The 26,145-nt window shown below is 41.7% G+C and overlaps 1 protein-coding gene across 1 annotated transcript in view; it reads left to right on the top strand.

Moving 5' to 3' along the window:
- Positions 1–26,145, top strand: part of zfhx3b (zinc finger homeobox 3b) — an 87,667-nt gene that overhangs the window by 47,161 nt on the left and 14,361 nt on the right. Inside the window, exon 5 of the mRNA XM_070901956.1 lies at positions 17,036–17,143. Within this exon, the coding sequence (XP_070758057.1) occupies positions 17,036–17,143 (108 nt within the window). The remainder of the gene's footprint in view (positions 1–17,035; positions 17,144–26,145) is intronic.

The following is a 26,145-nucleotide window of genomic DNA, read 5'->3' as shown; positions in this document are numbered from 1 at the left end:
ACAGCGGTGAGCTCCATTGTCAGAGTGGATTGCTGTCATGCCATGGTGGGGTAGAGAATGAGGAAGATGAGGGCTGTCACCAGCAGCCACTCTGAGCATGCTCCCTTTGTCTGGGGAAATGGAACCTGTTTGTTTTGTCTACCTGCACGCCTGTTGTGTGCAGTTGCCAAATTAGACTTTCAAATCAAGAAGCCAGTGGGAGACCAAGACTCTAGTTTTCTCCTTCCCTTTAATAATCATCCCTGTTTACTCTTCAGGGAGTCATCTTTATATATTTTTTTCTTAAATGCGCCCTCTAAGCAGGGAGAGTGTCTTTAATAAAGCAAGCAGGCAGAGCGCCATTCCAACATGTGAATTGCACAGGAGAGAATTGAGAGATGGAAGCAATAGAGGAACACCAGAGGAGGGGTGAGTGGGGGGCTGCTGCCGCTGCACCCTTCATGCTATTATCTTTATGGCATAGCAAAACATGCTTCAGGCAATCAGCATGAAATTGTTAATTGCTCAGCCCACTTGTGCGTTGCTCAGGGGACAGGGGCCTTCAGGAGGTCCCGCATCAAGCGAGTAAGGGGTGTCCGACTAACTGCCTGCATGTCTGGTCTCTCACACGACACATAACACCATCCAACAAACATGTTGTCTCCTCTCACTCTCAGTGACCTTCACAGAATAACAGTGGCAGTCACCAGAGGCATGTTCCACATAGTGTATTTAAGAATTAATTTTAGTTAGATTAGAATATGTACTTGTTAAACCAAATAGAGTTCACAGTGGAGTGGGCATAGACTTAGCTTAAATTGTCACAATGATGTTTGATAAAAGGTAAGAAAAGAATTTAGGCTTTAATATGTAAACGAAGCGTTATGTGTGTGTAGTCAGGATCATCTTGCCTATCTGAAAATGTAATTCTATCCATGCCTGCCTGTATCAGGTTATTGATGTCTGTTTTCTCTGAAATGTAATGTTTGAGGCCTTTTGGTCAGGGAACTATAGATGTAATGACAATTGTGTGAGATAGGAGTCAGAAGTGAGTGAACCCAAACCCTATGCAAAAAAAAAACTGGTATTTTTTGAGGCTGCCTCTTTGTCCTGGGGATGTTCATCACAGAGGGCAATATTGGCTCCAACGTGATTCCACACAACAAACATACCTCCCGCCCCTGTTCCATGTACTTCTTTTACCTCCTAAGAAGTGGCTTCAGGTGGCTCAGAGGAGGATATGTAAGACATCTTTTCAAAACGAACGCCACCCCTCCCGTTACATGCTCAGTCAGAAGACAATGCCCCTCCTCCTTGGCTATCAGTTTTGTTCCTGTTGGAGGAGAGGGAGAAAGAGCAAGGTTACACGGGGCGTCATATTAATGGGGCCTGTCATGCGCGTTGATCGTCTTAGGCGTGGAGGAGGATGAGCGCTCAAAAGGTGTTGTCTTCAAATAGGATTTCTGCAAGTGAGACATCCTCGTTGGGTGATATCCCCCTCAGAGCAGCCACTTTCTTATAGAATGATCTGTTATTAAGCAAATGAAGTGCTGCGGGCCCAACGGTAAATCCCTCCACTTTGTCATGGTGTGCTCTCAGTTATCACACCCTGCTCCCTCATTCAATCCTGATGTTCTACCCATTTCACCATGTTATACCAGGGCACACTAGCCTTGTATTTGAAGTCACCCCGCTGGAGCACGCGTGACACAAGGAGGATTCCAAATTGTAATCAATGACTCCTTAAAAGGTACATTGATCTCACATAAAAAAAGGAAGTTTGAAACTAAGCAGGCTTTTTCTCCTGAGTAGAATGAAGTTAAAGGCACAATCCGTGCTACAGATGTAAGTGAAAGGGTTGACCCCCTACTGCATATTAAATCTTGGGATTGGATTCTGTTATCACAAGATTGTCTTCTTATATAACAAATTACATTACAAAACATCTAAGTCTGTAATTCAGATGCAATCATAACCACCTGACAAGCAATTAATTATGCATGTGTGTTGATATAACTCACATTGGTTAAAAAACTCGGGCCGAGGTGGAATATCAAGCTGAAGTTGTTACAGCATATGTGTCAGAGCAGTTGAACTTTCTTTCTCCCAGTAGTGCATTTCTCTCCTGTGTGTAAAATCCCTTGGACTACTCTTACTAGTGGCCAATTAGAGGAATGTTTCGCCACGGCACCCTAACATCAGCTCAATCAGCCTGCTGTGCAACGACTTCAACTCAAGCAACAATTAGGAAATCTCTTAATAAACGTTGGTTTGACATGGGCCTTTTGTCCCGGCCATCCAGATACATGATAGAGGAGAAAGGGGGGCGATTGGAAAGGGGTGGGATAGACAGGGGGAATGGCAACTGCTAGACAGGAATTGATTGCATTAATTGATATGCCGATATGTAAGCTTGTTACATCCACCATTGCTTAGGATGATGGCTAACAGGTCCTGCTGATCAATGGAACCAATAAAGGCTTCATCCATTAATGAGCAATGTGGTAATTAATGTTATCCCTAAACCAATTACCTCAGGCAGTGCATCTACAGGATAGTGCAGCAAATAGTCCAACCAGGTTATCTCTTTTCTACTCTTAGCAAATCATGCTGCCTCTTTACTGCTTAGTGAGTTACCATGGCTGTGAGGCTGCACTCTGGCCCAGTCTATCCACACACACAAAGTCCCCATAGAAAAAGAAACATATTGTGAAGTGATTGCACAGGTTATCAAATGAATTGAAAATACATTTTGAAAATAGTCATATTTAATATTGTACTAAAATGTCACTACATAATTTGTTGCCTTGGCCTCAAAGTTATAGAACCAGCTAAAGTAGTATAGCTTCATACTCTAATGTAATCCAATTCATCTTGTTCCTTTATATGGGGATTCAAGCTTGAAGAGATGAAACTTTATTGTTTTCGTAAGAATCCTCCTTCTTTCTCTCAGTCTCCCAAATCTCTATGTGCCCCTTCCTCTACTTCTCTGAATCTATCTGTACTGCCGACGTAGAGGTACAGAAAGAGTGAGGTTTCAAATGTCCCCCACAAAAAAATGAACCGATAGCAGAGATGACGGTAATATAACAAACAGGTTTGTCAGCCAGTAACTCCAGAAACATGTAATTATTACACCTCTAAGTACACATGTTACGTGCAGTGTAGTTTATGTGGTGAAGAATATGTCTATAGTGCGTGCCTTAGCCACAAAAGCCTGATTGCCTTGACAGTGCAACAAAGAGCAAGCCAGAGAGTCAGAGCCAAGTAACAAACCACAGCTCTCTCTGATAGACGCACTGTCTGTACATGAATAAAAGCAGGCTCATAAATCAGTACTATTGTTTTTATGTTTTAAAGTAAGAAATGCCTTACCTGGAATGAATTCCCTCGTCCATTGCTCAACCTGTTCATTCATCACATGTTCACATCATGTTAATAGAACAGGGTTTTCTGCATTTCAGCGCACTGTTAATGTTCAGGATCAAAACAAGTATAGTGTGACAGTTGGTGCTATACTGTAAGTCTGACTTTGGAAACAATAGAGTGTTAAGTAAGTGACAGTCATGCTGCTTGTCTGGCCCTACCCTCCATTCCTTCCTCTACCCATTTACGGTAAATGCTTTTCACTTGAGCATTACATGACAGCTGCAGTTGGTTTCAATTAATTATGGAAGTCTGTCTAAAAAATGTGTTTGTTTAGCCTTGTAAGGCGCAAGCGTCACTTAAATGTGTTAATTTTGTTGTATATTTAATAAGTAACACAGACGCAAGTAACAGACACTAAATGTGGGATCAATTCTGTGTCTGTATGTAGGCATGCATTCATATATTTATCACTTGTTTTTGAGCTTGTAGGGGAGAGCTGTTAAAATGTTTTTAAAGCAAATAAGATAATGGAAAGGTTCATTTTTATACTTTAAGTATTCCAACCTAAACAGACTTAACACAATAAGAAACAGAACTAAGTGTGAGATGATGACTAATTAGTTGGGACAAGCCCTTTGGACCAAAATCCAGTTTATGTACCGGGTGTTGCAGAAGTGCAGAGAGGCCCATCTGTCTCTCTGCCTATTATCTGAAGCCTTAATCGGGACTTACAGCAGGGCAGGCTAAATAAACAGTAAGTAAGTTGTCTTGGGTAGAGGAACGTCAATGCCTGCAACTTGCTCAAGCCTTTGCTCTGAATGGTTCTGTATTGACCCCTCAGGACCCCCCGAGAATTCCCTAATTGAAAATTAATATTGAATCAATGCCGCGGGCCATTTGCATATTGATTATAAACATCCAGGAAGGCACCAAGTATGTCTTGGATCAATAGGGCCCTTCTGCAGCAGGCCGAGTGCACTACATCACATGGCAGCTGCCTGCTCCTGAGGTTAATGACTACTGCTTGTTAAGGAGCTCTTGTCAGGTAGAATCCAGCCGCAGGGTCTTTCTGCCAAAGCTGGCAGCAGGTGAACTGTAGAGGATGGAAAAGGAGGTACAGATGGAGAGTATGAAGGGTAAATATGAGATTCGGGCAACCCCTTTTAAGTGACATACAATCCAAGTTTATCTCTGCATTAGGTGCGTTAGCGACTTGCAAGCGTCATTGTTGCTCTCTATCAACCTGAGTTTATACCCTATATTGTTGGGGCCTTGGCACCCTAGCATTGAACCCTGACCACTCCATAACACAGACCATGATATACTACAACCATGTGTTTTTGTACTGTATATGTGTGTGTGTGTGTGTGTGTATAAGGGAGGATAAGGAAGGGAGGCTGATCAAAGATAGCGGCAACCATTTCCAGCCCCTGAAGGGAGAGAAAACAATATTAGGTAGATCAAAAAGGCCTTTTTAATTTGAAATGAAACTTTCACAGCATTACAAGACAAAGGAGAACACGAATCCTCTACTTTAAGGCACTGATTAAGATTCAACACATACATTCCTCTCCCAAACTCCCGATAATAGTTTCCACATGTTGAAGAGATGTAAGAGGTGGAGGCAGGAGAGAAGGGATGGCAGCGGAGACAGTGGAGTGAAAAGGTTAGATGTAGATAGAGGGAGATGAAGAAAGAGAGCTCGTAACTGAGCGTAGAATCCCACAGATGCCTGACTGGCTGGTTTAGTGGCAATGTTGAGGCCTGGTTAAACTAATGGGGCTCTCTAAAACTGGATGATTCTCTGAACCCACAGGAGACATCAGACCTGGTGTGAAGCACATGTGAGAGCAGCTTATCCTCCAGTCTATGAAAGGCAAGGTCTTGAATTAATGCCTCTGTGCAGACTGTGTCCATTCTCCCCTCGCCACCCCCCACCCCAACGCACACCCTGCACGGGGAGCTCGGGTCTGGGAGCCAAGAATGGAGTGCCGGGCCCAGAGAACCGGGCTGCATCTGATTGCTTCATTACAGGCCCTTTCATTGACTTGGTTGCACTGAACTGATGAACTGAGGCAGTGGACAAGAGCACATAATAGGAAGAAATGAATTCTTATCACAGCCTTCTCGGGAGGCCACTGGTCCTGGCTGTAGCCAACAGAGGCCATGGCTGAATGGAGAGGAAGGGGCTGTATCTGGGCCCATTCATGAGCCAGCAGCAGGATCTAGACTTAGGACATGATGGAGCTTTAGGATGTTGGATCAGTACACAGGGGAGGAGCCATGAATCCACAGAGAGCCATATTATTGTAGGCAGCTTGTTTTAATGATTAGTTTGGTGATTAGTGTTTGCTTTCTCCTGGTAACTGACACCCACGGCATAACATTTTTTCAATTGTTTATTCCAGCAGTCCTCTAGAGGCAGACTTCTGCTAGTTAGAGTCCCTGCTTTAGGCCCCATAGCAGCACCCAAACGCCAACCACTGAGATGAATAATTAATTTTGTACCTTATTGGGCTCTCATGCCTAACTTGCCAACCTCTAGCTAATGAGTGAGAAGAGTCTTCTGCAGCAAGAACAATAACGGGACCCATTATAAAAACAACAGCAACACTAACAACCACAGTCGCGTACACAATTGAAACGCGAGGTGTGGTATAGCACAGCAGCAATTGAGCAGCAGGCTTGGTCTCCATAGGGCACGACCATGCCTTAGAGAGGCTAGGGACTCCACAACTCTGACTGACCTGCTCATTTCCATATGCACAGTCAGCACTAAACTGAGGAGGAGGCGGGTAGAAAACCCCCCTGCGTTTTAGAAATGCTGCAGATGTGATCCCTAGACCATTAACATAACAGTTTCCTGTAAAAGTAAAAGCTGAATTATGCGATGTGATGTAATGTGCATAAATTAAAAATCTATTTAGTGGAGTCTGCTGATGGGCCGATCAGGTACCACACATACCTGCTAGTGCACTCTCCCTCTTCCTCCCTGCTGCCATCAAATGTTTCCCCATCCCCCTCCTGCTCATACCTGTTCACTTGGCACAAAATGGATGCTGCAAAGCCATTTAATTGGCCTCCACATCAGAATCCAAGGGCATTTGAAATGTCTCTTTAATAATATCTCTTCCCTACAGAGCTGTTCTTGACAGTGTTTGGGAAGAATGTACTTTGTTGTAAACGGTTGTCTTTTGTCTGTGGACATCAGACAGTCATGGTGCTCATCCTAAAGATCTTTTGGCCTCAGTGATTGCTACTGGGGTTTCTTTTTTTCTTTTTCTTTTAGCATGGGGTAAATGTTGCAAGAACGGTATCAGGCATACTAGTCATTTTGGTCATTTTAGAACAGCTGGCCGATGTTTTAGCCACATCATCAGTTGCATTTTTTTTCCTTGCCTGTCTCTTCCTCTCCCTCTCCTGTGGCTGAGCCAAAGATAACTGAGTAGCAGTGTTTGACTGTAATCACTCCAAGTCTCTTTCTCTGGAGAGCAGCACAGCGGGCAGCGCGGTTCCACCCCTCTAGGAGCTTTCAGCCCACTTTCACAGTATTATGACATGTTCATGAAGAATCAAGACAAAGCCAACTTTGCGTACATACATGTAGAGCACAAGCCCATAAACTGTATAGCTGTGTTCTATCTTTTAATAATCTACAGTAATCAAAGTGGTTAGAAAGAGAGAACATTTGACCCACTCTGAGAGTGTAGGTTGTATGAATAAACTTTACAGCAAGAAAAGGAGCCCTCATGTAGGGTGAATGGTGTAGACCCGCTCTGTCAAGTGTCATTTTTGAATCTCAGGTAAAATTGAAAGCCTAAAGCAATTTGGCATACTGATTGGGCTCAGATTAATACAAGCTGGATATACCACTGAGATTAGAAGGATAACTAGTTTAAATGATGGTTGTGTTGGTCCATTGCATCCCATCATCTGGCTCCGACTCTATTTTGTAATTAAGGCTGTAAGGTGTGTGCATAATCAAATAAATAGATGATGCTGCCAGAATTATGTGATAATAAATTAATACATTACAAGAAGTGAATAAAGGAACAGCTAATTGCATGAGATGAGTCTTTTTCATTAGCCTTTTGAGAGGAAATTTCATTATATGCATCACAAGCCATACTGCCAGATGAAATCCACTTTTATAAGTATCCAAATAAGTATTATGTTAGGAGAGTCATAACACTGCATTTAAATAGGCCTCTTGTTGTGATTTTGTTATCTAGTTTTCATGTAGTTTTCATTTTACCTCTCTTCACTCCCAAAAATGACAAGTAGAAGTCACAGGAAAAAGAAGACAACACTGAGTCTTTAAAGAGAAATGCCTCATAACCCAGAGAAAGGCGCTGGCCTGTGCTGGTAGTCTCTGTGTCTTTGAGGGTTTGTAGCTTTTCATTGGCATTTAGTGTCAGCCTTTTTGGGGAAATATAAAAATATATGACTCTCTAAGTAAATGTTTTTTTAGATTTCAGTTTGGATGAAGTCATAACCTCAGGGCATATCTTCCTTGATAACCCTATATGGATACATCAGAGGTTTATAAACTAGTAATAAAGGTGATCTGTGCTACTATTTTTGCTCACAGACTAAAATAATATTGAGGATTTTTTCACATACGTACATTACACCTTGCAGTATTGATATTCAGTTTTGTTCGCTTTCTCTATACCTATTGTTGCGAGCAAAACATAAACTTGGTTAAATGTATCTCCAATTATTGCACTGCAAAGTTGGTTGATTATTTTGTACATAATTACAGTGGAAAACAACCTGCCTATTAAGCCTTTAATGGCAGTAATACTGAAAGCAATTACCATTACTTTGCTGCTCACACCGAAAATAAAGATTTCTCTAAATTAAAAGGATCCTCTGACTACTGCTAAGGCTAATTGTGTGGGGTCTTGTACAGACATCTGGTTGTACATCATTTGTAAGGGCTAAATGCTGATCAGTTAGGAAGGCCTTTACAAGCTGTGTCCTAAGTGTGTGTTTTTGGGACTGCTCTGCTGCCAGGGAGTCTGATAGCTCTTGAATTATTTATCTATCAGGCTGCTGGACGGTAGTCACGGCGACCTAGGCCCCGTAGTGGTTGTCTGGCGACATCTCCCTCCAACAGTAGCCATTAGCAGACAGGGGTAGGGGTGCTAATGAGCAGGGTGTAGTGTGCGTGGGAGTTTTCTAACCCTCCAAACCTTCCTCACATATAGGCCCTCCACACTGTATAAAGACGCACGGAAGATTTACAAAGATCTGAGTGCAGAACTTTTTAATTAGGGAAAAATTTAGGTTAGAAAAAGAAAAAGATTGAAAAAGAAAGACAGAAACAACTACCCGTTTTCCTATTAAGGAGAAATGTCAAGCGCGGTGGTGAAGCAATAGTCTGTGTGCATCCCTTTGTTGTCCTCCCTGACATTGAAGGCTAATTTTTCATGGTTATTTGAACTGGAAAATGAAAGAGAGGTTTGCGATTATTTCCTATAAATGACAACACAATCGCATTACGCTTCAGTACAAACACAGAGAGGATATTGCCTTTTCATATTTCATGTGAAAGTAATGGATGGGCTATGCAAAGAGGAACAGAAAGAAAGACAAATGGTGAAAGAAAGCTCCCTGTGTTTGATTTGTATTAGAAACTGAATGGATAGAGGTAGCAAGAGTTTTTTCTTTTTTTCAATAAGTGGTAGCACTCTCATGGATGTTTTAAAGTGCCTGTGCAGTGTAATCATTGGATTTCTTTAGCAATTAGCTATGAGCAACCAGCCGGGGTGGTTGTTAGGAGAAAAGTTGCCCAATGTATCCACTGCAATCTCTACTAGAAAAATATATATCCATAGTACAGTCCCCACACACGCTGTCTCCATGTATATTTATCTGTATGATGTAATAAATAAAAGTAAGTGTAATAAATAAATAAGATCAAACACCAGTCCACCATCCTCCACCTCTCCTCTCAACTATCCTGAAACATCTGAACTTAGCAGGCTGTTAAACTTTTGAGAGCAAACACACATCAATGATACCCTATATTTTATATTTTAAATAAAATTGATTAGCAAAATTGGTATTCATAACCTTGTCGGATTCTGTTTTATCTGGGCGTACGCTTTCATAAACAAACAGCCAGTCAGGCTCTGGGCTGTGGACGGAGACAGGGAGGCAGGATGACCATCGAGGAGGACGGCAAACCAGCCCACTCTGAAGGGGCATGCTGAGAAATGTGTTTGTGTACTTTAAGTTTACAAAGATTGAAGGACTGGCAGGAAAGCCTCGGCCGGCAGGACTCATGTAAATAGGACTCGTGTGGGAGCTGTGAGCCGGACTCCTAACACGCGCCGAGGTAACCGCTACATATATCCAACCATGGCAACATTGATTTTCTGAGCTAATACCTCCACAGAACAGTCCACAGGCAGATGGATGCACTACAAAGATATGCAAATGGTGCATTCGATAAATCGACAGGCAGAGATCTTTTTCAGACAGTCCACTGTACTGGTCTGCAGTGCCTAAAAGGAGAGATAAACAGATAAGTACCTGTTAATGGACACACACACACATACACAAGTGTGCACACTCAGACAAACATACAAGCACCTGCCTGTTACCTGGGAAAACTGAGATCGATAACAGAATTTCATGTTAAGCAGAACCGCTTCAGAAAAGCACATCAAATAACTGCTGGGGCTATCCAGCATTAGTTTTTAATGTGAACTTGCTATTTTTAATATGGCTCTCTATATTTTAATTTTCAAGGTTTTCTTCAAGAAAGCTTTTTGCACTATATCTTGTGTATAATAACAAAACAAACTGTGGGTATAGTCATATTCAGTGCGCTTATTAGTCAGATATGAAACAAAAGCTGCTGGGTGTATGTCATATATAATAGATGTGGGCTGTCTTGTTAAGCCCAGCAGGCTGTATGTGGCTGTGTCTCTGTGGAGAAAGGCTCTGAAGCTCGTTGTACCTGGTAATTAAAGAGAGTTTGTGGCAAAAGCCAAACATCAGGAGAGATGAGCTATGAACAAAAGAGCTGTGACAGTTTCAGGTTATGTGATTTTTGTGTCCCTTTTTTGCCAAATGAAAAATCAATACATTTTCCGGGTTATACATATTCAGAGTGTCCACCGTGCTTCCGCCCTGATGGAGAGAGGGGCGGGGGACTGGGGGCTAGAGTGGGGGGAGTCGCCTGTTCGTCTGTCATAACTGTACCATCGCATTTTCCAACCCACTGGTGAATATTTCAGAGTTGATGTGATTGCCCTTCATGACAGTGGTGATGCTTTTTTTTTTTTTTCACCCCTTCAGCCACCCCCACACTCTGTCAACCCATCCCAATTCTGTTTGGTCCCTTTGAATAGCTGCAAATAGGTGAAGGCATTGTAGTGTGTGCTGGAGGAAAAAGAAAAAAGATGCATTAATAAAAGGAGGTTGATTTAAGAGGCGGCAGCAGTGGAAGACGACAAGCATAAATGCATGACGGGGGGTGGCAGAGAGGCAGAGTGACTCTTTGTGCAGGACAATGTCCCTCAGGCAGAGTAGATGGAAGAGCACTGCCCAGTGATGTTTTTGCCCCCTATCCAGGCTTTTAGCCCACCATCCTAGCAGGGAAAAGTACAGCCTGCATCTTCCATTGTGGAGATAATATGTGTTAGTGAGTGGCCATCATCTTGGACATTCAAGGAAGTCAGTGTGGTGTGTGTGTGTGCGTGTGTGTGTGTGTGTGTGTGTGTGTGTGTGTGTGTGTGTGTGTGTGTGCGTGTGTGTCAGCTGGGGCAGAGGAGTGAGCAGTCCCTGAATGTTCACTCCCTGTGTAGCCACATTAACCTAGATCCTCCTCTCTTTCATCACTCAAGTAAAACACAAAGAGAGAAGAACTAGAGCAGCACTCACTTTATCCACTTTATTTGTAATGTATCTAAACATGCCATTATCACGAGAAGTATTTCTAATTAGTATCATTTCCCACGAGATAACACTTTAGGGAAAGTATTTAATACATTACGTGGTGCTCAATGACAGCTCCTAACTTACTAAGTATCAAGAGCACAAAAAAGCAGTCCAGTGTGTTTAAATATATTTTTTTCTGTTAAAGAATGCTAAAAAAAACATGACTTCTATGTGTGACTCTTTTGACCTGACTACACTGAGTGTCCTTTAAAATGGCCAGTGACTTTGAAAGGCAAGGGGGATCAAATTAAGTGTTGTGTGGAAGACCTATGGGGCTGGTTTGATGAGCAGGCACCACTGGGAGAGCAGTGGAGCGGTGGAGGAGGGGTTGCCGATATTGTTCTAAGGCAGTGTGAGCTATCACTGCTGTTTGTGATTAACTTGCCGTTTAAAGTTTTTTTAGTTATTAGCTGCCCTAACCCCGTACCCCTCCTCCATCTCCTGCACCTCCTACTCTGCTAACCCCCCCCCCCCTGCCTCCCATCCTCTCCCCTCCTGCCCTCAGCCCCATGGAGACACAAAGTATTCATTCACATTTAGATCCTGAGGTCACAGCAGGGCCAGCAGGGAGAGGCCAGCGAGTCCCCCCATAGACAGGTCAGGAATCTAACACGTAACTCCGACCAGCAGCGCTGAGGTAGCTTGCTCTTCTTTGCTTTTGAAAATGTGAAAGTGTGTGGGAGAGAGGGAGTGAGAGCACGAGTGAGAAAAGAAGAGTACAGAGACGGATACACTTTCATTGTGTGTGTGTGTGTGTGTGTGTGTGTGTGCGCGCGTGTGTGTGTGTGTGTGTGTGGCAGGTCTCGTGTTTGATATGTTTCTGACATTTCACTACATTGATTCTGATGTGCAAATATGTGTATTTTACTACATTTTCATTCATTTTGAATATAACTGTTTGCTTTTTTCATATTTAAAGTTGAAGTACATATAAATGAATACAGCTGGAAAACTTAAGGTACATATCTATATCAATACATACATATCTATATCAGTGCTTTGCAAGTCATTTAAAAAGCTTTTTTTTTTGCACAGCATAACAATGTGTCCACATTTTAACTCAACTTTATGCTTTGTGGTGCAGTGGCCAGTATGGTCACTGATAATACCATGCCCCTCTTGTCTCTGGCTAGATTGTGGGCATGTTTTGCTGTGTTGTGGTTTTATGCGTGGTAGCTTGTGAGGACATAAGGAGGGCGCTTCTGTGAGTGTGTGTCGGAGGGGGGTTACGAGGGGTGGGAGTGTTTTCCTGAGTGTTGTGCTTTAAAAGGGGGGTCTTGCGTATGGGGCGCAGAGGTGCTGATATGAGGAGCGGACAATGCATGAAAGCCCTCAGCATGGGTCCTGTGTCTCATTGTCCCATGGTACCCTCCTGTCACTTTCATTTTGCACCCTCTAGTCCAGAGTCAGGCCAACTTTGATATAAGGAAGGGGTGCAAGGGATGATGGGGGGAGCAAGAGGGGGATTTTTAAAAGAAAAAGTAGGGGAGAAAGATAGAGTCTGTGAAGTGTGAAATAAGATTGCTTTTTATCCGACAGTGCAGCGTTAAAGAAAAGGAAGCTGTCCAGCCCTGGATAAAGCGGGGGAAGCACACCTCTCTGATTTACAGTGCGGTCCTGTGACACCTGGTTAAAATGATAACAACAGCCTCAATAATCATAATGAGAGTAATGAGAGCTTAGACACACAGCTCCACACAAGAGCCCAGAGAGAAGCAGAGCTCAACCCTCGCTCCCAGTACTCGAGAGCCGGGGAGAGGGAGAAGCTCAGCTCAGCCCCCGCGCTGGTTCTCCAGGACTTACGAAAGCCAAGAGCGATAGACAAGACAGTGCTGTTGACTGAGATACTGTATATGCAACAAAAACGAGCAGACTGTCACTGCTGTCTGAGGAACACTGGAGCCATTCTCAGGTAGGACTGGAATTCTGTACTTTAAGAAAGGCAGTTATCATCATAGCAGTGTATTCTGCTGAGGCCGAGGATGGAGGAGGAGCCTGACCTAGTGAAAGATATCTAGAGTGACTATTATTACTTGCTGCTGCTCTTCTCTACAGTCTGGGAAGGAATACTGGAAAGTGCAGTGGTTACCATCAATTATTTATTAGGCCGTTTGTGCTTGTCAGTCTGATTAGCATTAGTGTAATCACTGCTCTTCAGGGGAAAGGAAGGCTGCTCTCTCTCATCTGAAGGTAATCTTGCCGTTTTCAGTGTCTCATCTTCACCGGACGCCTCTTGCATAGCATCTGCTTTTGTCATCTCCACATATTTCTTCCCTTTTCCCCTTCCCCGTGTGTTTCTGTCTGTTGCTGCTGCTCGGCCCCTTCCCCCCCGCACCTCATTAATGTGTGTGAGCAAGTTGCTCTCTCCCAGCTTGTATAGAGTGACACCTATGGGTCTGATTAAGCCCCTGCACTCACTGGCAAAACACAAGAGGGGAAGACTGCTAAGCGCCTGCATGGTGTGTGTGTGTGTGTGAGTGTGAGTGAGTGAGTGAGTGAGTGTGTGAGTGTGTGTGTGTGTGTGCGTGTGTGCGTGTGTGCGTGTGTGTGTGTGTGTGTGCGTGTGTGCGTGTGTGTGTGTGTGTGTGTGTGTGTGTGTGTGTGCGTATGTCTGTGCGTTTCTGTCTGAGAGATGCTGGAACAGAGAGCCCATGGACTGTCCCCACTGAGTGACTGGCAGAGCAAAGCTGATATTTATATGCTCAGAACAAATGAGTGTAATCTCTGTGTCGGCAATGGGCTTATTCAGCTTGCATGATTAGATTAATGGAACTGTTTCATATCATTGTATTAGGATGGTTAATGAAGACAATTAATTAGAAGACAACCTTCAGGCTATTGTCCTTTACATCTCTCAGATTTGGGTTAGAAATGGCCTGCTGCCATAGCTTTGAGTGTTTCTTCTCATTTATTTTCAGAGTTAATCTATGGCTACAGTTTTAGTGTCTCTTCCATTTGCATCCTACTCTTAGGCCACTCATGACCTTTCATTAATTATGGTCGGCCTGGCTTTAATCATTCTGTAATACCGTTGGAGATGAGACGAGGAATAGGCAAAGCCATTTGCCACTTAAAGATGTAACACTGCTCCTGGAATTAAATGTCTGCATTTCTGCATAAATTATGGACGTGGCTCTGTGTTGTGTGTGCTTAAAGTGTCATATACGTTGATTAAACATCTAAATAAAGAAGTATTGAAAACACGAGGACGGAAAAATATCAGTGCACATGTGAGCGTGTATACAGTATGTGTACAGGAAGTTGGGGGTGGGTACAGGGAAGCTGAATAGCATTAGAATGCCTGCTGCCTATCAGAGTAATGTTTAAGCACAAAGTGTGTATTAATGTGTAGGTGGGGAATTAGTCTCACTACAAGTGTCACATAGCTAAGAAATGACACCATGCCCCGTTTTTTAAAGGTGAAAAAATTTACCTGGGGATTATTTTGTAATCTGAGCACCTATGCAGCTGTACAGTATCCTAATGCTCGCCGAGTTGTGGAGATTTATGCAGGCAGGAGTTAGACGGGATTTGGGGACTCGGCAGGAGATCTCTGGTTTTCTGGGAATGTTTAAGAACCGCCTCACCAGCACGGGATGGGCTGCGCTAGATGGAATTCATAGGTTGCCTTGGAAACATAATAGAAACATGGTTAAAAATAAAAGAATACAACGTATTCATGTGTGTGGGATCCAGGGAACACTTAAGTACGCTTTTTACTAGGAGCCAGTCATCCCTTTTAAATATCTTTATTTAAACACGGGATCACTGGATCACAGGATCAGCTTTTAGCAATAATGTGCAACAACACAATCCACACACCAATCATTCTGCTCAGACAGCTGTTTCCTACAGCATTTGTATCAGCAAGCAGGAAATGGAAGATATTGCTCCTGTCCTGCCAGTAATACAAAGGGTTTTTTTCCATTGACTTGATTTTTTTAAACCGAATAACCCCATATGTATAAGCACGCAGTTGCGTTTAGAATAATACAATTATTGTTATGGTAATAACACCTCCTATGATTTTGCAGCTATAGTGTGTATTCAGTCACCCTTTAAACAGCAAGTGAGTTTTTTATTGCCTTAAAAATAACAAAATACATTGTGGACACTGTTAAATATCTAACCTTTTTTTTTAGCCTACAGAGAAAAAGATTTTCTCTCACATACACAGCAGAGAGAATGAAATGTCAAACAAAAAGTTATTAACAGTAATTTCCTTTAATGTGTTTTTCATTTATAAACATGACATATTTGCACAAGGACATCTCTATTTACCTTTTCAAGAGAAAAAGTGAGATGTTTGTGAATATTCTGTGAGTAAGACCTGTCATCAGGAAAGGAACCGTGAGAATAGCCATGTGGTTCAGAGATGTGTCCAAAGTGTATCTGTGATAATGACACATACCAGAGTTTGAGAACACGATGTCAACCCTGTATACAGTGTATGCATATGTTTCATAACTGACAGGATAAACAGTGAGTGTTGGGGATAATGTAACATCATAAAAGTGGTTTTGGCTGTGGGTAGTCATGTGGTGAGCTAAGATTGGATGTGTGATGACTGCAGGGCTGAATACTTGAACAGGATATTTCAGTAGCTGTTGTAGCATTGTCAATATATCAATAGCTCATAGAGTAGAGACCTGAGCATGAAAGCATTTTGAAAAGAGCATTTAAGTACATTTGCTGAGAAATAGCTGACTTGTGTAATAACTGATAGGGCCTATTGACTGTGGCCTAGTTTACTGTTGTCAAATCAATGCTATTGCATGCAAGTCCCACTACTTTTAAACAAACTTAACAGGCAAAGGGGATGTTCAGGGGGCACTAGAGGGAAATAAACAAGATTGATGTCCTTTTTATTATCTGTTTTTGCTATCTTTTCCTCTGTGTGTTACTTACAAATGGCATTATCGGATATCCATTGTTTGGACTTCGATGCTCCTAAATGGCCTGATCTATCGAGCTGAGGCTTTTAAGGTGGTTACAGGGGATTTCTGCCTTTGACTTGGCATAAAAATAAAATGAATTGTGGCTCTGAAAGTTTAAATATTTATGATTTCTTTTTTTTTTTTTCACAATAGTACAATAGAAGAAGTGACATGAGGCTTATATTGGTAAGTGACCTAGCAGATTGCAGCAGGGGACAATAATGTGTGTGTGTGTGTGTGTGTGTGTGTGTGTGTGTGTGTGTGTGTGAGAGAGAAAGAGAATGGGGGCCTGTTTAGTATAAAGTCTTTCTCTTGAAGAATACTGCTCACAAAATTATTTTTCCATCTGCCCACTTCAGACCACATGTGTGCTTTTTTTTCCCGCAGTTTTACAGTATGTCCACATTAAACAGGGGAAACCATATTTGTGTCATGGTCTTGAATACATGGAGAAATGTATTAAATTAGCTCTCAATACAATATACAATGCAAATTAAATACTAATAATAATAATAATAATAACAATAATACAAAATATTTGCCTTCCTCTTGCCCTATAAATCAACTCTGATTTTATAATTCTTGTCAAAATAAATTTCACAGTTATTATCAGACAGCACAGGACAGAAAGCAGATTCTGCCCTCTTTGTCTGCTAACCTTGCAACTGTGTGTCAGCATACTGTATGTAATTGTTGCAAGCTCCTATAGAAAAAAACGCTGCCGTCCCTTTAAGTGCTTCCACCAATTCTGATGGCGTGGTAATTTACATATCCCGTCCTCCCTCCCCCTTCAGGAGAGCTGAGTGAGGATGTGGAGGCTGCTAGTGAGACCACCACAGACCAGGAGGACCAAACCAAAGACAGAGAAAGTGGGGGGGAGAAGGAGCTCACCAAAGGGACAGGTAAGGCCAATATTTACACCACACACATTTAGGGAATACTATTCACAGGGAACATGTGGGCCTGCACCTGAATGGTGGTGAACAACAGGCCTTTTGTCTACTTATATTAAACATATTCTAACAAAATATTGAGAGCCTTTTTAAGCATTAAACACTCTCTCTCTCTCTTAAACTCCCTAAATCCACTTCTAGTTTTCAAAGGCTGCAGATTTCCAGGCATTAAATCCCATCAGATGCAGTTAGGATAAACTGTCAATTTAGGAAATATGTTGAGGTGACATGTGACCCATGTTTTGTCTTTGCTCAATAGCTGATGTGAAGAGAGGGGTCTGTATGCGTAACTCCAGCTGAGCCATGTGCGTACACACATATGATAGCACTGTCCCCTTCTCAACTTTGCTGCACACTCACAGGAACACAGACAGCACTTACCTGTGTTAAATGTTATCAGATCAGGATGTTTTTTATCTGTGCGCCTCTTTATTGACAGGTGTAGGTGGTGAATCCTATGCGGGGGGTTGGGCTTAGGGTGAGGGGAGGAGCTTTAGGCCTAAACAATCTCTGGTCAAGGGCAGGTTGTGTTTCCTAAAAACAAAAAAGTGTTTTGAGCATTTCTTCTAATCTTACAAATGTTTCCAAATGGTGAGATGTTTGACGTTTGAATGGTTCAGCATTGATACATTGTCAACCCTCCATGGCAGCAAGCATGTGTGGATTTTCTTTTTCTGTTTGATTATGACAATCGCTACACCACATGGTGAAAATCAGTTTTAAACATCTAAACCTTGAGTAAGGTTTGAGTTTTGGTGTGACTGGTGTCTGTCTGGAAGGCCCTGTATTGTTTTAACAGAAGGACTGTTTACAATGAAAGATGACTGTTGTGTTTCTATTGTTGGTGGCACTGTAGCTAGAAGAAGAAGTTTTTGTATTGAAGTAAACTGGTATTAAAAGTAGAACCAGTATAGGTGCTAATTAAATAACACTGACACTCTGTGTCGAGACATTGGTAAAAAAATCATTTTTCCATAGATTGTCAGACGTGTGAAAGATGTTGACACTTTTAACACAGAGATTGTACAGCCACCTTTCAAATTGTGCTATCCAGCTTTATCTTCTCGACATGAATGAAACATGGTCTCTAACGACACAAGTTTGATCAGACACAAGTTTAAAGCAAGTGTATGTGCATCACTGCGTTTAATTATATACAAAGCATTTGTTTACTGATTGTGTTCAGATTTCTGAAATGTCAGTGTAAATGAAATATAGTTTCATTTTTCTTTCTTATGCACAATTTACTTTGTACGCCTGTGTTAGAAAAACAATGTTGGCAGTTAAGACATCGCTTATTCAATAGAAGAGATTTCTGATAATGATGACACTGAACAGTAACAGGCCTGGATAGCTGCTTCTCACTTGTCTAACTTCTTGTGTTACTGCAGGATGTTTTGATTTACACTAGTCAGGTTAAAAGCTGGAAAACAATTCAGACCTTTTGCATACCTAAGTTTTTTATAAAGTGTAGCAAAAAAAAAAACTTCATCACAGTGTTTGAAGCCCAGCCTTTGTAAAATGTCTTTGATATTCGAACTTCTATTTTAAATGAGGCTGAGTTGTTTGTGCTCTTTGAAAGGGCGACACTCTTCTTTGATGGAAGAAATAATGATATGCATGCCTGACTGAATATGGCTAAAAGTATGTTTTAGCACATCAAAATAAAGCACTTTAAAAAGCATTAAAATGAGCTGGCCGATTAATAATTCACTCATACCTGTGGTGCACAGGAAGACGACTCCTCGCATTAGGATTCCTCCTTTTTGAAAGGCATGCAATTTGATACAAGCATATTCAGTTCCTTTCCTCCCCTCTGTCAGTCGCTAATCACCAAATAAGTGTGTTTCTGTGTTTTCACAAAGGAAATATGTGCTTGCATATGAAAAATTTACAGCTTCCCAGCAGCTTATTAGAAACGCTTAGTTAAAAATAGCATGTGCATTAGAGAACCAGGTCTGAGGTTCTGTTTGATGTCAGTGAAAAGGTGGGTGGGTAGGTTGGGGTGGTGGGTTCAAGCCTGTGTTGTCAGCGAAAGGTAGACAGCTGTAGTTTAATGGAAGGGTCCCTTTTTGTACTTCAAACTTTTTTTTCATGATTGATGAATACAATGCCTATTCAAAGCAAGTGCAGAAAACCTATCTTGTAGGGGGGAAAGCGAGGAAGACCTCAGAATGCATTTGGTAAACAGAGGAGCACTTGTTTGGGCTGGTGATTGTCTGAAGCTGTTTGTACAGTAGGCACACAGATGGTGTGTACGATAGAATATGATGTATGAGCATCTTGGCCAACCTGTTATTTATCTGAAAGGTGCTCAGTCTCCCACTGTCTGAGGCTGAGCTGTTTCTTAGGTCCATCATTAGAACTACTGAAGTATTTCTTCTCATCGTTGTCATATAGCTGTTGGAGCAGAGCACAACATTGTTCCTTTACAAATGACAGTCACTGTCAGACAGACAGCATTAGCGAACACAGAAAAAAGGCTTCCTCCTTTTTAAAGCCACTGTCAATCTTGTTTTCTCTTTCGTGTTCCACATCTCCTCAGTATTCATTAAAATCATTTAGAGGTACATCAGAAGCCTTTGTAAAATGCATATGTATTCAGCTTGTCATCTCTTGAAAGATGCCTTCATTATTCTGTTGTTTTTTATTTATCTCAAAGATAATACAGGTATGTACATGTACAGGCATTCAGACATATGTAAATGTCATATGCTCCCAACACTGCAGGTAATATGTGGTCCAACTTTTTGTGATTATACAGTATATTATCATACGTTTATATCCTGAGAGAAGAGAATACATATGAACAGTAAAAGTAATTAAAGAGGAATACTAAAATCTTTTGGACAATGAGTTTCATGTTGGCGGTAGCTGCAATTAAATCATCCTGCATGATTAGTAATTCAAAGGGTCATTTTTAATGCTCGGTATGAAATATGTATAAATGGGTAGCCATGAGCGTCTTTCCCCTCTCCTCACACGTTCTTCACCTAGCTGAGACCGCACCGGCTAAAGGAAAGAGCTTCTGCATAGGAACAGGATCCTTACCTTCATTAAAGCAGGTGGTGTATTTATGCAGCAGCTGAATGTATGGGAATGCAGCAAGGAGGAAGGCAGGGTGGTGAGTGTAGGGGAGATAGGAAGGTGAAGAGAGCAGAAAGGAGGAGGAAGGAAGGGGAATTGTTAATACATCTGCAGACTTGGACACAATATGATTTGACATATTTAACATAAATGTATGGGAAAGGTTGTATTGAAAGTCGGGGGGGCTATGTGGGGAGATGGGGAAGAGGGAGAGAGAAATAGTCTCTCCATTCTAGGGCTGGGGAAGGTGGTAGTCCTCTGAAATTGAGCTTGATAAATAATTCTTTTCATACTTCTTTCCTTACATTCAATTTATGGGAGCTGGAGCATGGGGGGGTGAGAAATAATTTTCCAGCCTGGGTCTTCCAGATTCTGAGACCAGTAAAACCGATACAGACAGACCTATCAGGGGACAAAAACAAACTACACTACTTACTGAAAACATTTAACAAACAATGATATATATTCTGAATGGCAATGTTTCTCTAACCCACTGTTTGAAAAGTCTAATGTACTTTAGAAAATATAATTATTTAAACATACTAACAGTTTTTGATATTTTATAATGTTAATATCTCACTCGAACATGTCCATTTGCTTCAAACAGGTTCTTTGTCATTTAGCAGGTCTGTACGTAAATGAAGTTGTGAATCTGTGTCTTTTTGGTGATATTTTTTTCTGCCATCTGCAAAGTTCCTAGTAATCAAACAATGCAAGACATGCAAAGCTAGTCAGAATAACAGAGAATAAGACTAGGGTTTGAATATTTTGGTATAATTACTGTATGTTTTGGAAAATTGGGGAAAATGTTATTTATAATTATAATTACTGTGTTTTTTAGATGCCATCACCCAGTCTTTCTTTATTCAAACATGGAATCAAATATTTAGTGTACATGTTTGTATGCAGTGCATCCCTTTTTTAGTATCACTTGCAATGCTGGACTTTGTCTATGTTAGCTTGGATGTTAGTGTGGTTTAGGTACAAGTGTGTTGGAGAATTTTGACATAGTTTTGTGGAGCGGGATCCAATTTAGCATTTGATTAGCAGCTGCACAATGTTTTTACACTGCCTGTGTAAAAAAAATAGTGCATATTATGGTATTTGCCTACTTCATTATGCCCGAAAACATTGCTTTTATCTCTCACGTAAAATCGAAATAGGTGAAATCTATATTTACACACAATTAAACCTTCATGCATTTTAGACTGAACGCCGACTGATGAGGTTAAAAGCATGTACTGTAGACTTGTAAGAACAATTGTAAATTATTATAATTATAATGAGGTAGTAACAAATTATGATATGTTAAAACTAGACATTTCCTAACAGATGTTTTAACATATTTACTTGACTGTACTAGAATCAGCCTCTCTCGGGATGCTCCAAACCTGCTCTGTGTTTCTTTCTTATGAGGCTTCTACAGAAGGTTTTCACACAGGCCAGCTAAAAAAAAAATACTCCAAAATATTTTCAGTTAAATGTTGACATTATACCTGAGAAACTGTTTAGATGAGGACTGAGCAGCTGGGTGCTGCTTATATAATTCTACGTGTGTGCCTGTGTGTGTTTTTGACTCGACATCCACCTGCGTGTTTTTATAAATGTGCTCCACACATGTGCACATTCAGGTGTGTTGTGTGTAGGAGAAGCAGATGCTGTGTTGTACTCTCTAGATGCTGCGTTTAGTCTGTATAATGAACATGATGATTAGCATCCCCTAGACTCAGCACGGTGGCATTGCAGTCTGCTCATATTTTATTGTGCTGTTAGTCTACTGGTGTTGCTCATTCAGGCACAGACACACCAAACGTTATGGATTGTTCTCCATATAACAGTGCAGATATGTAGATTTAATGTGAGCTGTGGGTGAAGTCGAAATTGCATGCTTATGGTTAGTTACAATCAAATTATTCAAGTTTATGTTATTGTTACTTTAAACTGGGAGACATTCAGCGAAGTGGTGATTTGTTAGTGCTTTTAAACCCTGAGTAGTCTGAGAAATCAGGAGACAGAGCAGTGAAAATGTTTACATATTCATATCATGTCCTTTGAGTGCTTGTCATCCCTCAAATTGTAATTCCTTTTGTCTTTGAAGATAATAGGCCATAAATTGTCCTTGTTTGTGAGCCAACTCCCTGAAAGCTCAGTGTTTATGAGTTTTACCACGGGCTGTCTAATGGCCTAGTACCAGTGCTGTGTCCTGTAAAGGTGAACGCCATGTCTTGCTGTTGTTCGGTGGCCTGAAGATTAATAACGCTTCTGCTAATTAATATCTCCTCTCAATTTCTTCATCTTGGATTTGACTTTCTAGCACTCATGTCGTTAGGCTGCATAAAACACTTTGTACTGTTTATTGTTTTGTTCTATAAATGCAGATTTGGACTTCATAAATAATAGTAAGTATTTCATATGTCACTTCAAAATCAGGTTGTCAGTTCAAGGTTTCAGTGTCTTGTTTTGTTTTGTTTTGATGAGGAATTCAGATGAATTACCTGAGAAATATAAGATGAAATGGAACACTGCCCTTTATTGCTCTGGGCTCTGACACAGGCTGTAGATGGAAAACCTGGATAGAAATGGGAAAAAAGAAATGACAATATTCAGGTATTGTTAGCATAGCATTAAAAAAGAATGACTGGTAGCACTGGGGGAGTTGAATCATCTCCATATTAATGGCCAACTTGCAGAGGGAATAGAGGTTATGATTTTCGACATTGCAAGGAGCAGAGGGGCAGCAGAAGCCCTCTACAGTGTGAAGGTGAAAGGTTTTAGGGAGTTGGGGATCAGAGGACACACTTTTCAGAAAGTTGAATCACTGAAGATCCTTCAGTTTCACTATGCAGAGGAATTGTAGGCTGAGCTTAAGTTTAAAGTGATTGGCAGACTGTGGCTGTTCTGGGCAAAGCGACAGTAAAGTTATGCAGCCTCGCTGGCGTGGACGGACTGGATGATAGGTTATGTCTTTTACTACCGGAGGCCTGAAGCTGCCACGGCGAGACAGGAACTGTAGTAATGAGAGGCTCCGGAGATGATGAGGACCCCATGTCAGTCAGTAGGAGGGGAATTCCCCTCCAAAACACCAGGAATCTTTTTCCCATCTTCCATTTTCCTTACATATTGTTTACTGTAACTCTTCAGAATATGGATAACCTCTCCTAAGGACAAAGCAGTTTAATGGCAGCTGTGATTGCACTACTGGAAGATCTCAATGGCAGATGACCTGTTGTGGTTAATTCAGTCTGTGCTGTGTCAGTCACTCTGTCCAGCAGCCATCTTTTTTTCCCCCTTAAAAGCACAACAAGGCTGTGATTGTTCCAGAGACCGTTGCAGTGTGCTGACAGCCCCTTTGCTGCTTGAATAATACAGTCCAGCTATGGGAGGTGAGACAAGGTGCCAAAGTCCAATTCACTTACGGGACTCGACAGCGCAAAAGCCTCTGGTTTACGGAAAAGGGGCATGAATTAATAATCACCTAATTGACTCTTAGGTTTTTTTTTTCGACGCTCCTTCTCTGCCTTTTGTACTTTCATACAAGAGCCCACCCTGTGTATCTGTCAGAGGAGGTTTGGTGTGGATGGGGGCTCTGTGTCTAATGACCAGGCAGAAGAGGTCAGGGTAACATGCAGACTCCTGACAGACATTAAGGTCACTGACAGATTGGGTCTCTGCAGAGGACTACTTGTGAATGGGACAAGCATTGTTAATGTAACCAGCCACAGAGGATTAAATACAGAAATAAACTGGGTTTTAGGTATTTTTAAAGCATTATCACTCTTAAAAGTTTGACTACAGTCATACAGGGCCTCGTGATGAAACTGGCCATTATAAAAGAGAAGAAAACATATTTTTTACTACTTTTTGTGATTGTATTTTTTCTGTGCTATATCAATTGCCCCCACAGGTATAACGTGAGAACGTAAAACTAGACCTCACCTCTAGTTGTTGTCAAATATTTCTGATATCCATAACATATCTCACCAGGGACTGCCCTTTTCTCTACTTCTCGACAGTATATTGTTCCTGTAATAGTCCTGTACTCTGCTCCATCAGGACCCAGTGTTTTGGTCACTGGTTCAGATCACCTGCTCATGTTGTATATCCGTGTGTCTCACATGTGCGCCTCTATGCTCGGACACCAGTGTCCAATTTGCCATGTTAGACTGTATGTAATGACAAAAAAAAAAAAATGTTATCTCTCTTTCATTCCCAGCTTTTTCAATGTTTCGGTCATTTTTTTCATCATCCTTGACATGGAAAAACAGGATACAGTAGTTGGATGTTAGTCATGGTGCCGGTGATGGTGTCAGGGTGTAGGATTCTTAAGAGAAGGCGATTGATCAGATTTATGGAGTCCTAATTGGCCGTGACGAGAACGACTGCGTCTGACTAAGCCTCCCCAACCCTCCATCTGTCCCCCTCTCTCTCGGTTTCTCTCTCACACACACGTAAACATAAAACACCTTGAGGTAGAAAGCCGGTTTGGGCCCCTCTGCAGCAGCTCTCCAGTGCGCAAACAGCCACTTGTTTCACCTCTCTGGTGCTTATTGAGTAATTTTAAAAGTGGAAAATACTTATAATCAATTATGTTTATCCTCTTAATCATTAGGCTGAGAGGATACTTGTGTCTACTTAATCCATGTTTACATTCTGTACTGTATGTACTTTATAACTGTGGCACAAGCCCTGTGTTAGCTGCTCTTATGCTTGCATGAAAATTGAGTCTTCAACCATCACAGTTACAAATGTTAAGTCATTCCCAGTGAATGGCAATTATACCTAGTTTAGTTGTATTAGCTGCTATATACTTGTTTCTTTCCATCCATGCTAAATGCAATGCAGCTGAGATTTTTTTTTTTTTACAATAAAGGGCAGGTGCTTAAAACTTTTGCAATCTGATATTAGTAGTTTTGACAGATGCTGTTGGGTTTAGGATAACGTTTGGCTCCTTTGCTTTGTTCCTTGCTTGCTCCCATGACTTAGAGAACACTTAGTTTTATTGGCATAATTGTCCTATTAGATGTGATCAATCAAAAGATCAACCACATTGTTGAAATGTTAAGGTGACCACAGATGACCGTCCTTGTTTTACTCGAGATGAGTTCAGGGGAAGTAGGAGTGGAGTTGAGAGGGAGGAGGAATTGGTGAGGACAGTGCCATGACTGAGAGGTTAATGTCAGGGAATGGGAGGTTCCTTTTGTTTAACATTCCCTTTGTTTATTGGCGGATGTGTTTAATAGGATTGACTGTGACTGGACCCTAATAGGGCCTCCCTGGCTGATCCCGGTGTCTCTGGGAGATCTCGCTGGCTGCTCTGTCCAAAGCCAGATCCCCCACTGGGTAATCAGCTCAACTGCCCTCGTCCTGATTGGAGCTGACATTTTAATGTCTGGAGCAGGAGCGTGGTCAGCCCTGCTTAACCTGACCCCCTGCCAAACAACCCCTCCCCTACCAATGCCCTCTGTTCTCAATTTGCACCTCCAGGACTGTACAAATCAGGCCAAATTTAACTCTTTATGGGTTTGTTAGGGGTTCGCAAGGCACCTCCGTAAGTTTCACAGTGAGCTCTTTCCACTGGTGACAAAGCGTGGTGCCACTGCAGCTCCCCCGTGCTGGCTCCATGTGGATTTAGCTCCTCTGTGACCCTGTGCTTAACTGAGTGCTCAACTGTGATGCCTCTCTGTGTGCTACCTCTAGTCTGTTTGTCTTTTTCTTTCTATAAAGTGGAGTAGTGTTAAAGTGGTTTGCAGGGGCTCTCATGTGAGGCCTTCCTCTGCAGACGTGGAAAAAAAAAGACATGCTACTTTGTTAATATTAGTGCTGTTTGCATTAAAGGGATTAGCCATGTGATTCAGTTTGGGAGC

Source organism: Enoplosus armatus, chromosome 1, assembly GCF_043641665.1.
Source record: "Enoplosus armatus isolate fEnoArm2 chromosome 1, fEnoArm2.hap1, whole genome shotgun sequence".
In the NCBI taxonomy this organism is placed as follows: Eukaryota; Metazoa; Chordata; class Actinopteri; order Centrarchiformes; family Enoplosidae; genus Enoplosus; species Enoplosus armatus.
This window is presented reverse-complemented; position numbering and strand designations above follow the sequence as displayed.